At 42.6% G+C, this 14612-nt stretch overlaps 1 protein-coding gene across 3 annotated transcripts in view; it reads right to left on the bottom strand.

Annotated features, from left to right (window-relative positions):
* Window positions 1-14612, bottom strand: part of ssh2a (slingshot protein phosphatase 2a) — a 123283-nt gene that overhangs the window by 37878 nt on the left and 70793 nt on the right. For all 3 annotated transcript variants that reach the window (XM_055658165.1, XM_055658163.1, XM_055658164.1), the window contains 2 exons: window positions 5465-5568; window positions 834-898 (listed from right to left, as the gene is read on the bottom strand). In XM_055658165.1, coding sequence (XP_055514140.1) covers window positions 834-898; window positions 5465-5568 — 169 coding nt within the window. The remainder of the gene's footprint in view (window positions 1-833; window positions 899-5464; window positions 5569-14612) is intronic.

The following is a 14612-nucleotide window of genomic DNA, read 5'->3' as shown; positions in this document are numbered from 1 at the left end:
ATAACGTGATCAATTGCGACTAAGTGTTGCAGCTTTTCAAACCAATCTATGACTAACCGAGGGGGGATTCTCGAGCTTGAAATAGAGGTCCTGCTCCTGTACACAAGATACAATCAATGTCATTTCCACATCAGGAAAGCACAAAGAACTTCACAATAACTAGAACTTAACTGCACTTCTTCGAAACCAGGAATGTTCAGATTTTTTTTTTCAGTGTACTGACCTTCAAGGCACAGTGCCAACCTATCGGGAATGGCAAAATGTGATTTTAAAATCTGCTACACTCCTGGGAAGGGAATGGGAGGGTGGGGGGGGGAGAGAGAGAGAGTTGGATATGCTTGACAAAGCAAGCATTTCATCCCCATTCACAGCTGCCCTTGATATGGTGGCATGGAGGTGTTGTCCTCCATTACAATGCACTTCTTTTCAATGTAATCACTCCTCTGCATTCTGCTTTCTAAACGTTGCAATGCTTATCAACCGAGTGCTATTGACAAGCTCAAACATTGCTGGGTCGGCATTAAGGGAATCTCTGACTTGGTACCTTTCCAACTTTTAAATTCTCAATCAAGAGTTATCTGAAACCCATTTCACAATGTGTAACGGGAAGTTGGGGCAGTGTTTCCAGAGAAATGACGCATGAGGAAGTGTCAGAACTGACTGAAGACGTGTTCACCGTCAAGTTGACTTCATGCTACATGGGAATAGGAAACCACAACTAATCTTTGTAATATTTCACTGGTTTGGCCAGGAGAGCAGCCCCGAGCAGAAAATCCAAGTCAATGTGGTTTGACAAAAAAAACAAAAGAGTCTGCAACACAAGGATAACTCACCAGTCGAATGTTGTCTTCAGGTCTAAGAAGTGTGAACATTGCCTGCAGGTGCTGTTGGAGATCACCTAAGTTTATTTTAAGAAAAAAGTTGAATTAGAGAAGTATCACTGAGTACTGAATTTTGTAAATAGCGGTGTTGTTTTCTATCTGGCCACTGGAACACGTTGGCACTTGCTCCATGGTGCACAGTTCCCCATATGAAGATGGGCGACATTTCACTGGTAATATGGTACACTTGCTCCACTGGCCATGAACACTTATCATCATGTGGAACAATATAGAGGACATGAAAGGAGAATTCACTCTGCACTGACATAAATCAAACCTCATTTACAACATTTTAAAAAATCATAAAATTGCAAAATAGCCAAATTTATAGCAGATATGTCTCTCGACATTTACTTGCAGTGGAAGCTGTGAATGTAAATACCATGTATATCATCGTTGCCAACAGATATTTATAAAAACTTGGATGCCGCAAGGTTAGTGTGTTTTTTTAATCTTTTAGATTAAATTACTACATATAAAATATTTCAATCTAAACTAATGTCCTGTAAATAAAACAATGTCTCCAAACTAAATAGTCCAAAGAAAACTTTTTTTTTAAATTTAGGTCACATTAAAGACAATTAAAAGAGGCCTAAAAAATGCATCTGCTGATGAATCTTAAAATAAAATAATGAGAGACTAATCGGTCGGTCAAAGCTCCTCCAAATCCATAGACACACGAGGGGAGAGGAGTGGTATAGCAGTGCTCCTGTAATCTGGATCCATCCTGATCTCCGCTGCTGCCTGTGTAGTCTAGTTTGATTTAGAGATACAGCACGGAAACAGGCCCATCGGCCCAACGAGTCTGCGCCGACCAGCGATCCCTGCACATTAACACAATCTTACACACACTAGGGACAATTTACACATACATCAAGCCAATTAACCTACATACCTGAATGTCTTTGGAGAGCGGGAGGAAACCAAAGATCTCGGAGAAAACCCACGCGGTCACGGGGAGAACGTACAAACTCCGTACAAACAGCACCCATAGTCGGGGTCGAACCCAGGTCTCTGGCGCTGCAAGGCAGCAACTCTACCGCTGCGCCACCGTGCCGCCCTTGCCCAATTTCTCCTTGACTGCAGGTGTTTACACCGCCTGTTCCCGTTTCCTCCCACATCCAAAACATGTGCTGGGAGATTAAATGGCCACCTTAATGAAACCAAGCACCAGAACAAAACTCAAGGAGAGTTGGTGAGCATACGAGAGAAAATAAGTTACGTGGGAATGGGACTGACAGCATTAGAAATCGTTAGGAGCCTGACAGAATGGCCACACTCATTCCCCCAACAAGTATTGGTGGTTTAGAAAGGAACAGCGCTGGGTAGCTAGAGCTCTGCTGCAACGTTGGGTGTATCTAGATTTCACAATTAACACGGAAGAAAAGGTTACATATCGATGATGAAATGTCAGCATAGATCAGAAAACTAACAAATGATTATCCTCAGAGGTGCAGAGCAGCATAACTGTCAGTACTTGCAATACCTCAGCCAACACAAAATAGCAAGGAAAAATAAATCACGACAAAACCAGACTAGATTCTAAGTGGGATTTGTGAAATGGCAACAACAAAGCCTTAAATAACTGATTTAAAAATAATTTATGCAACCAGGTCACATTTTATTGTATGCTTCATCAGATCCATTCTGACAAAGTTGTGAAATTATCTACTGCTTCAGCAGTTTATAGTTAAAAGGATTTTGTAAAAAAGTTATTAAAATGGTAACATTTAAAATGCGTTAAAAAATGAACTGAAGGAACTAGAAGTCTTCAGCTGAATCAGGATGGATCCAAATTACTGCTGCACTGTCCCATTGTTCTTGGATACATAAGCACTTGGTGAAAGAAAACAGTTTGGCCCAGAAATGTTGAAGCTGTTTAAAGCATTGAAATAAAGGGAAATATTCTTCTGTACCCCATTCTCACCAATGCAAAGAAATAACACAGAGATACAAATGGTATTAAACTAGTGATTATGGGGTGGGAGATTGCAACCCGCCCTGTTTGAATAGAACAAGTTGTCCTACAACTCTAGGCTGTGCACGCTATACGCAAGAAGAGGTGATTATGGACATGACATAAACTGCCTGAATTCTACACTGCCACGTGAAGTCTAAAACAGCAAGAAAAACAAAGTAAATAATATGGAGAAATCACAAATCTGTCAAAACAATGGTAGACTTTACGGCGGCACGGTGGTAGTTGCTGCCTCACAGCGCCCTAGACCCGGGATTCCATTCTGACTACGGGCGTCTGTACGGAGTTTGTACGATCTCCCCGTGACCACGTGGGTTTTCTCAGGGGGCTCCGGTTCCTTCCCACACTCCACAGACTTGCAGGTTTGGAGGTTAATTGTCCCCAGTGTGCAGGTTAGTGCTAGTGCACGGGGATGACTGATTCGCATGGACTTTGTGGGCCGAAGGGCTCGTTTCCGCGCTGTATCTCTAAAGTTTTAAAATACCGCTAATAAAATATGATGTAAAGATTGGGCAAGTTGTGACATTCAATGATATACATCAAAGAACCATCGGGTCTGTCCATTCCCTTCACAGGTGCTGGCTGAACCACTGAGTTTCTCTAGCATATTGTTTATTGCTCAGGATTCCAGCATCTGCAGTCTCTTGCGTCACCATATTTTGAAGTGAAGTTTCAAGACTTAGTTCTGCAGCATTCAGCTTTGACATGAACAGAAGTTAACATCAAATTACCAAAACCCTTTCAAAGGAAAAAACTTGGGCCAATCTATATGTTGCAATAGATGTGATGTGACCACTTCTGATAAAATATGAAAGATGACCAAATCTGATTAAATATTTTGCAAAATCATTAGCAAATACGTACAGTATTTATACTGAAGTCAAAATTCTCACGCTGTTCTTGCCCACATAAGCAGAAGTATATATTCACTTCCCTTTTTCAAACTGGGGAAACATAGCTTTGCTTGCAATCAACTCAAACAAGTTTACAAACAGTCGTCTCAACATGATGAAGAAGTTCATAAATCCTAATTAATTACATTATATTTATTAGATCCTGGCCTTGTGTTACCTCACATTGGTGAGGCCACATTTAGAATTTTATGTTCAGATTTGGTCATACTGTTACAGGAAAGATATAGTGAAGCTGGAAAGGGTGCAGAGAAGATTTACAAGGATGTTGTCGGGACTCGAGGACCTGAGCTACAGGGAGAGGTTGAGCAGGCTAGGACTTTATTCCTTGGAGTACAGGAGGATGAGGGGTGATCTTAGTGAGGTGTATAAAACCATGAAGAAAATAGATATGGTGAATGCACACAGTATTTTGCCCAGAATAGGGGAATAGAGAACCAGAGGACATACGTTTAAGGAAAGAGGCATTTATTTAATAGAAACAAGAGGGGCAACTTTTTTTTTTTACACAAAGGGTAGTGGGTATATGGAACGAGCTGTCGGAGGAGCTTGTTGAGACAGATATTATCACAATGTTTAAGAAACCCTTAGCAGGCACAGGAATAGATAGGTGTAGAGGGATATGGGCCAAACTCAGGCTGGTGGGTCTGGTGTAGAAGGGGCATGGATTGATCAGCGCTGGCAAGTTGGGCCACGCAGAATTTCTACTAAATTGAGGAATGCAAATCTTCTATGAAAGCAAGTGCAATTGTACAGCACAGTGTAACAGGACATAATGACCGAGGTTCCTTTGCAGTAACATGACATAGAGGTTTGTGCTGCTGCCTCTCAGCTCCAGAGACCAAAGTCCGATTCTGATCTCTACTTCCGTGCGTATGCAGAGTTTGCGTACACTTGACATTACCACGTCGGGTAATGGAAGCATTCCTCCAGATGCTTTCCTTTGCCCCCGTGTTCCAAAAATGTGCTTTGAGGTTAATTGGCTGCTGTAAGTAGCTGCTTGACGGATTTTTCTTTAGTTCAGTTTAGTTTATTGTCACGTGTAAGGCACAGTAAACGGAAAGACAATCGCACCGTTCACAGTGGACGGATACAGGATAAAGGGAATAATGTTTAGCGCAAGATAACGTCCAGTAAAGTCGAATTAAAGATAGTCTGAGGGTCTTCAATGAGGTTGACCACTCTCTAGTTGGTGAGATGAGGGTTCAGTGGCTGGGAAGAAATAGTTCCTGAAACTGGAGATGTGTGTTTTCACACTTTCTGTACCTCTAGCCTGATGGGAGAGGAGTGACCGGGGTGAGACTCTCCTTGATAGTGACCTTGCTGAGGCAGTGTGGGGAATAAATGGAGTGAATGGAAGGGAGTTAGGTTTGTGATGGTCTGGGCTACCTCTATAATTCTCTGCACTGTCTTGCTTTCTTGAATGGAGCTTTTCCCAAACCAAAGATAAAGCAATCTAAAAGATAAAGGAATTAGAGGAGAAATCAATGGGCATGTGAGAGTGTAAGTTGTCGAGTTGCAGGGCAATAGGGGAATGTGGTCAATGAGATCACTCACAAAGCCGGCATGGACCCCATGACGCCAATGTTTGTCAGGCTTTACACGAGGCAGCACAAATTGTGCATCTGCATTTATTTTTTAATTCCGCGTCGCTGCAATTCCACCCAAGAGGCAAGAGTAACCAATGTCCTCACCCGCATGTTTATTGCGCCGATGATTGATGCGAGATGCAGTCGAGCCATTTCCTCGAGGCAGGAATAACGCCGCACCTTTTACAGTCAAGAAGCTCTCGCTTATACTGTAGAGAAAAAGATAATTGGGGTCAAATTATTAACACCAGAACAAATTCAGCCTACTACAACTTTTTTTTTTGACCGTTCTAACAATAACTTATTTTGTAGTGTTGTCTCAAGAAACTACATTCAGGAATATCATCAAACATTGCACGGGAAGACAACGTTATAAACGGTGATTGGAAACAGCGGCGAAACGGTGGCGCAGCGGTAGAGTTGCTGCCTTACAACGCCAGAGACCAGAGTTCGATCCTGACTATGGGTGCTGTCTGTACGGTGTTTGTACGCTCTACCTGCGACTGCGTGGGTTTTCTCCGGGTGCTCCGGTTCCCTCCCACACTCCAAAGACGCACGGGTTTGTAGGTTAATGTAAACTGTAAATTTCCCCAAGTGTGCGTAGGATAGTGTTAGTGTACGGGGATCGCTGGTCAACGTGGATTCGGTGAGCATACTGTGTGTTTCCACGTTGCATCTCTTAACTAAACAATGAATTAACAAGTAAATAATTACAGGTACACAAAAAAGCCGGAGAAACTCAGCGGGTGCAGCAGCATCTATGGAGCGAAGGAAATAGGCAACGTTTCGGGCCGAAACCCCATGGGTTTCGGCCCGAAACGTTACCCATTTCCTTAAACATTGCCTATTTCCTTTGCTCCATAGATGCTGCTGCACCCGCTGAGTTTCTCCAGCTTTTTTGCGTACCTTCGATTTTCCAGCAACTGCAGTTCCTTCTTAAATAATTACAGGTATCTCGCATTTAATGCATATTTGATTTTACATTTTTATGAAATAATGTGCTTGTTTATTTAATACCAACCTACTTTTATAATAAAGTTTTATATATACTATATTTTTGGAATAACGTGCTCAAATTTCTGCCCGTTTAAATGTATATAGTTAATTTAAGCATTTTTGGATTACGTGCTGCTTTTCAGGAATATGACCCCCGTGATAAACACAAGGTGCCCGTACTCAGCTGCAGGCTCACTTCTTGCAAATTAACATTTATTGAGCTGATAATGTAGGAGCGATGACAACCATTGTCAGGACAATACAAAACTGTACACGGCAGAGCTTATCGTCAAAGACTATTTGAAATGTAGAAGTTAAGCCAAAGTTGCCAGGTGGTGACAGTTTAATTCTTGCAACGATGATATCACATTGTTTTTTCAAAGTGAGAAGAGAGAGACTTGAGGGGCAACTTTTTCCACAAAGAGTGGTGTGTGTGTATGGAATGAGCTGCCAGAGGACATACCAACAGGTACATGGAAAGGAAAACTGTAGAGGGGTCCCGACCCAAAACATCACTTATCCATGTCCTCCAGAGATGCTGCCTGACCACGCGCCGAGTTATTCCAGCACTTTGTCTCAGTTTTTGAGGGTTGTGGACCAAATACAGAACTAGCTTAATTGAGCTATATTGGTCAGTATGGACGAACTGAGCCGAGGGTCTGCTTCTATGTAGTACCATACTAAAGTGTTTTATAAACCATATCCGTTGCAAGTCGTTTACTAGAGTTTAAGCAAAAAGAACATCAGAACAATGCTGATAATGTCGATACAGCTGCCCTTGCAACTCAAGCCTTCTCAGCAAGATTGAAAAAGAGAAAAACATTGCAGACTATTCCAGAAATAAAACCTTTCTCAATCACAACGACAGTAGGCAAGAGAAATGCCATGCCATTTCCCAAACAAATACATAGAACTGCAATAGTTCCTTTGTAAAAAAGTTTGATTGCTGAATGGGTTATTGGTGGAGGGTTATGGACCATGTGCAGGTAGAGGAGCTTGTTTAACTTGGCATCATGTGCGGCATGGAGATTGCGTGTTCCTGTATTGTACTGTTCGATGCTCAATGTTCTACGAATGGTTTCACAAGCCATGAACTTTGAGTCTAGTTTAGTTACGGCATTGAAACAGGCGCTTCGGCCCAGAGTCCACGCCAACCAGCGATCACCCGTTCACACTAATTATCCCACTTTCTCATCCACTCCCGACACATTAGAGGAAATTTACAGAGGCAATTTAACCTACAAACCCGCACGTCTTTGGGATGTGGAAAGAAACCGGAGAATCTGTAGGAAACCTATGGGAATCTGTACAACTCCTTAAGGGCTTGCCCCACTTACGCAATTTTTTCGGCGACTTACTGGCACCTTACTTACTGGCACCTTTCGGTGACTTACTGTGACTATGACAGTTCATAGTCACAGCAGGTTGCCGAAAATGTTCCACATGTTGAAAATCCAGCGGCAACCAGAAAAAAGGTACGACTCTTTGGCCGACTACTCACCACCAGACAGGCTTCACCCCGCAACATGTCGCGTAAGTGGGACAGTCCCTTTACAGACAGCACCCAAGATCAGGATCAAACCCACATCTCCAGCATTGTGAGGCAGCAGCAACTCTACCAGCTGCACCACTGTGCTACACTATAGCATCACAATACAAGCAGCATTTGAAATCTTTGACAAATGAAAGTTATATGGTCAAGGAATGAGCAGATTTAGGCCATTCGGCCCATCAAGTCTACGCCGCCATTCAATCATCCATGATATATCTCTCCCTCCTAACCCCCATTCTCCTGCCTTCTCCCCGTAACCTCCGACACCCGCATTAATCAAGTTGCGATGTCAATTCCAAAATATAAACCACTACAAAATGTAACTGACTACAAAGCACAGTTAGTTGCAAGCTTTGATCTGACCCCAGGTTTCAGTTCTTTCCAACATTGGAAACTACAGAGATCTTCCACATGTACTATTTCAAAACATATTTGTGCTCTCCAAAATACATTGCAGCAAACAATGGCAACAGTTCTTACAGTGGTGCCCAAGAGTAATGACACTGGCTCCTTGTGTCAAATTATTAATAGCAGTCAAGATCAAAGAAAAAAAATTGGTCAATCTTTTTCTTACTGCTACTGGCTGACCTAGAGTAGGTTTAAAATAAAAGGAATGTGATCTGTACTGGACACTTTTTATTCCTTTCCTCCTACATAAAATGCACCGTAATAAATTGTAGTCACATTCTTTTAGAAGGCTCTCTCACTCTCAGTAAAGGAATACACCCTCCCACCCAAAACCAAACTGATTGAGTACAGATTTAAAATTAAATTCCCCTTCACCAAAAGGGAGTTTGCTATTCTGTTTGCCGTTTTAAACACAACTTACATTGTCAAGAGTCGATGTATTTATTTATTTATTTAACCTTTATTTAACCAGGAGAAGTCTCATTGAGATTAAACATCTCTTTTACAAGAGAGTCCTGGCCAAGACAGGCAGCAGCACAGTTCCACAGTTACAGACAATAATTTAAAAAAAAGAGTGTTTTATTGTTGTATGTATTGAAGCAGAACAGTGGATTTCTGAATTACAGCAGCACAACAGTTCTGTAAAGATAGTACACTGCAAACACCATATTAAACAACCTGGTATCCACTAGATTCTGATCATTAAAAATTGTGCTGACCATAACAAGCCTAATAGATGGGAAGATGGTTAATGGAGAACTTCTACCATACTTAAACATCAGACATTTCCTAACCGAAGATAGACACAAAATGCTGGGTAATTTAGAACGGAGACGAGGAAACACTTTTTCTCACAGAGAGTGGTGAGTCTGTGGAATTCTCTGCCTCAAAGGGCAGTGGAGGCGGGTTCTCTGGATGCTTTCAAGAGAGAGCTAGATCAGCCTCTTAAAGATAGCAGAGTCAGGGGATATGGGGAGAAGGCAGGAACGGGGCACTGATTGGGGATGATCAGCCATGATCACATTGAATGGCGGTGCTGGCTCGAAGGGCCGAATGGCCTACTCCTGCATCTATTGTCCATTGTCTAATTCAGAGGAACAGGCATCACTATTCATGAACAGACTGTCTATTCCTGCTATCCAGAGATGCTGAGTCTCTAACAGGGATGTTGAGTTACTCCAGCATTTTGTGTCTATCTTTAGTGTAACCAGCACCTGCAGTTTCTTCCTAACCATTTTCTGACAACTGGAATGAACAGCACTCGTCGATATGGTGCAGGTGGGGACTCCAAGGTGAGAGGATTGGTGAGGAGGATACAGACAAGATTATGCCTGTTCCCAGGTGATTCCACTACGAGAGTATACAAGCAAGTGTGTCTGTATGTGTACGTGTCCATGCACAACAGTTTGGGCTGCAGTCATACCGGGCTTCCTCACCTCTCGTCTCAAGATGTTTAAGAAAGAACCGCAGATGCTGGAAAAATCGAAGGTCAACAAAAATGCTGGAGAAACTCAGCGGGTGAGGAAGATCTATGATGATGCCTCACCCGCTGTTTCTCCAGCATTTTTGTCTACCTTCTACTCTCAAGATGGTGGTTTTTGGTGTGTAATGGCCGCTCCATTTTACCAGAATTCACACACCGAGACATCTTCAACTCCTCAGAAAATACATTAAAAAAAAACCCATGTAACAACAGCAGCAGCTACATGCAGACTTTACCACAGTGTTTTGGTCACACTTGCATGTTAATCAGTAAGCTGCCTACCACACCCCATTTCACACGTTTAACCACTGAAGATAAGTGTGCTGAGAGGACACTGCACAACAAACAAAACCTTGAAGGAAGAATGACAAAGAATACTGTAATAAATACAAACATTAATTTCTTCTACTTAATGCCTCATAGCACTAAAATGATCAAATTCTCTGAAGCAGAATTGTCTATTTTCATAGTGCAAAGTCGTATGGTCATAAGGAATAGGAGTAGAATTAGGCCATTTGGCCCATCAAGACTACTATGCCATTCAATCATGGCTGATCTATCTCTCCCTCCTAACCCCATTTGCCCCATTAGACACCAGTACTAATCAAGAATCTATCCTTCTCTGCTTTAAATATATCCACTGACTTGGCCTCCACAGCCTTCTGTAGCAAAGGATTCCACAGATTCACCACCTTCTGACCATAGGAATTTCTCATCATCTCCTTCCTAGAAGAACGTCCTTTAATACTGAGGCTATGACCTCTACTTCTAGACTCTCCCATTAATGGAAACATCATCTCCACATCCACTCTATCCGGGCCTTTCACTATTCTGTATGTTTCAATGAGGTCCCTCCTCATTCTTCTAAACTAGCAAGTACAGGCCCAGTGCCTACTCATTCCTGGGATCATTCTTGTAAACCTCCTCTGGACCCTCTCCAGAAACAGCACATCCTTCAACAGGTATGGGGTCCAAAATTGCTCACAATATTCCGAATGTGGAAGATAGACAAAAATGCTGGAGAAACTCAGCGGGTGAGACAGCATCTATGGAGCGAAGGAAATAGGTAATGTTTCGGGTCGAAACCCTTCTTCAGACATTATTCCAAATGTGGCCTTATAGAACCTCAACATTACTTCCCTGTTTTTGTATACAAGCCCTCTTGAAATAAATGCTAGCAGTTACAATAGACAATGGACAATAGGTGCAGGAGTAGGCCATTAAGCCCTTCGAGCCAGCACCACCATTCAATGTGATCATGGCTGATCATCCCCAATCAGTACCCCGTTCCTGCCTTCTCCCCATACCCCCTGACTCCGCTATTTTTAAGAGCCCTATCTGGCTCTCTCTTGAAAGCATCCCGAGAACCTGCCTCCACCTCCCTCTGAGGCAGAGAATTCCACAGACTCACCATTCTCTGTGAGAAAAAGTGTTTCCTTGTCTCCGTTCTAAATGGCTTACTCCTTATTTAGTTTGCTTTCTTCCAATGGAATTGTCTGGGAAATGAATTATTTATCTTGTCAGAACAAATTAAGAAAGAATTTGATTCTGGACACTTGCCTGAACCATTTGATGAATATGGAGACGGAGAGAAAACAACTATATGGTAATATCTAAGACTTGATTACTAATATGGAAGTCATTCAATTGCAACTATTCACAGGACACAGCCTCAAAGGTGAAAGTTTACTACCAATCCATCTTGAGGTGGAGACCACCACTTTGAACTTTGATTAGTTTAGAGATGCAGTGCAGAAACAGGCCCTTCGGCCCATGCCGATCAGCGATCACCCTATCCAGTGACACTATCCTACATACAAGGGAAAATTTACAATTAATCAGCCTACAAACCTGTACGTCATGGGGAGAACGTACAAAGTCCGTACAGAGAGCATCTGTAGTCAGAATCAAACCCGGGTATCTGGCGCCGTAAGGCAGCAGCTCTAGGCACCACCGTGCTGGCCAGCAGCCATACATGTGGTCAAGGCATTCCCTCAATGTATCGACAAATTAGTTAGTTACCAGGCAGTGCAAGGTCAAATATATTGATTTACTTTGGAATCCAACAGGCCACAGTGGAGAGCATAGACTTGCTTGTGCAAGAAGGAAGGCACTGGTGAACTATTGCCCATTTCATACAGCAAGCAAGTGGCCACTTAGCCACAGGATGTCTGCTATTGTACTGGTTATGATGCTACAATCATGATTCAGATACACATCCTGCTGGTTCACAGACTGCTTGCAATTCCACCAGAACAACAACAGGAAATTTAAATTCAGCTAAATTTATCAATCTGGAATAAAAAGCTCGCAACCAGGAAGCCAGCAGTTGAATTCCGTGGAATATTTATCAATTATAAATATTGGGCTATCAGTTCATTTTAATGCTGTTTCCTAAGACTGTCTGAATAGCAATTTTTCAGTTCAAATGTTTAACAAATATACAGGAATTTAAATATAATGTACACAAAGCATATGTACAACAATCACAAGAACTATGTCTGCCATGAGAGCATTTTGGGTTGTCAAAATATTGTTTACTGCCTAGAAAGAAAAGCCACATGAATGAAAATAAACTGTAAGGGAAGTTCATAAATTCAACTTAAAAAGCACAGCTTTCAATCCAGACTGTGCTGAACCTTGTCAAGATGCCCTTGGGTTGTAATGATTGGTGGTTTTGCCTCTGGAAGAAATGCTGCTGCTCTTTCCATTTGACTTATTGAACAGCATGTGATTGTTACAGTGAACCAAGCAAGAAACAGCACTTCCAAAACCGCACCATTTCTGAATTGTTCATACATATTCTCTCTCTCTCTCTCGCCCCCCCCTCTCTCTCCCCCCTCTCTCTCTCTCCCTCTCCCTCTCCCATTCATTTTGTTGTACATACAGTTTACCTTAAGAAAATTATGTTTGCAGATTAGGTAAAGTGATGAGCGTGACTGTGACTCTAAATCAAATGTTTAAGAAGAAACTGCAGATGCTGGAAAAATCAGTTTGACAAAAATGCTGGAGAAACTCAGCGGGTGAGGCAGCATCTATGGAGCGAAGGAATAGGTGACGTTTCGGGTCCAGACCAAAAAACCACCATCTTGAGACGAGAAGATAGACAAAAATGCTGGAGAAACTCAGCGGGCGAGGCAGCATCGTAGATGCTGCCTCGCCCGCTGAGTTTCTCCAGCATTTTTGTCTACCTATGACTCTAAATAAGACTCTTTTGGTCTATCTCAAAGCACCAATGAGGCTTTGCAGCGGGTTCAATCCTGACCTTGGGTGTTGGCTTGTGGAGTTTGCATGTTCTCACTTGTGACTGCATAGGTTTCCTCCGGGTGCCCTGGTTTCCTCCCACATCCCAAAGATGTGCAGTTAATCGGCCCTCTGTAAATTGCCCCTCGTGTGTGGGAATGAATGAGAAAGTGGGATAACATAGAACTAGAGTGCGAGCAGGTGCCCGAAGGTCGCCGTGAACTCGATAGGCCGAAGGACCCACTTCCATGCTGTATCTCTAAACTAAATTAAATGAATTAGTTTAATTGTAATTATTTGTGTATAAAATCACGAGAGGAATAGATTGGGTAGACACAGAGTCTCTTGGCCAGAGTAGGGTAGTACGTCGGCGCAGCGGTAGAGTTGCTGCCTTACAGCGCTAGAGACCCGGGTTCAATCCCAACTAAGGGTGCTGTCTGTAAGGAGTTTGTACGTTCTCCTCGTGACCCGAGTGGGTTTTCGCCGAGATGTTCGGTTTCCTCCCACACTCTTAAGACGTGCAGGCTTGTAGGTTAATTGGCTTGGTGCAAATAAAAAACAATATTGTCCCTAGTGTGTGTAGGGTTAGTGTTAATTTGCAGGGACCTGATGGGCCAAAGGGTCTGTCTCTGCACTGCATCTCTAAACTAAACTGAAGTAGGTGAATGAGGGACCAGAGGACATAGGTTTAAGGTGAAATGGGAACAATGTTTTCCACACAAAGGGTGGTGGGTGTATGGAACGAGCTGCCAGATGAGGTAGTTGAGGCTGGGATTATCTCAACGTTTAAGAACTGGTTAGACAGGTACATGGACTGTAAACGCCTATCTCACCAGGGACTAACTCTACAGAACGTTTTTCCTTCTATTATTTATTGTGTAAAAGAATATGTGTGTTATGATTGTGTTTATAATTTGTTTGGTTGTTTTGTTGTTTGTCTTTTGCACAAAAGTCCGCGAGCATTGCCACTTTCATTTCACTGCACATCTCGTATGTGTATGTGACAAATGAACTTGACTTGACTTGACTTGGATAGGACAGGTTTGGAGGGATATGGACCAAATGCGGGCAGGTGGGACTAGTGTAGCATGGACATGTTGGCCGGTGTAGCAAGTTGGGCCAAAGGGCCTTTCCCCACACTGTATCACTCTGACGCTAATTCATTGCATTGTTAAGTGTACCTATTTAATCTTCACTTTCATTTATTTTAAATAATCTAACCGCCATTGTACAAGAGCTTGTTAAAGGCAGCCATTATTAACAATTTCACAATGATGCTTTCAGCTTTATTGTGCTACATGATTAAATGAGAGCAGCCTCTTTAATCTCATTGAAACACATCCGTATTCATTCTACTCACCCGTTTCTAAGCAGACGTTTGTTAAATTTGTGTGTCAGAGTTATCTGGTGATTACACTTGCAGATGCAAGTGTACCAGGTGTCTGGAGGGCATGCACAGGGAGTACAGAAACCTTGTGTACCATCACTCCCCTCTCTCCCAGCCACACTGGCACCTCTTGCCCCTCCTGCAGTAGGTAGGGGCTGCAGTTGTCACTTTGGCCTCATTAGTC

Source organism: Leucoraja erinacea, chromosome 28 (assembly GCF_028641065.1).
Source record: "Leucoraja erinacea ecotype New England chromosome 28, Leri_hhj_1, whole genome shotgun sequence".
In the NCBI taxonomy this organism is placed as follows: Eukaryota; Metazoa; Chordata; class Chondrichthyes; order Rajiformes; family Rajidae; genus Leucoraja; species Leucoraja erinaceus.
Note: the sequence above shows the minus strand (reverse complement) of the source record. Positions and strands in the feature narration are given on the sequence as shown.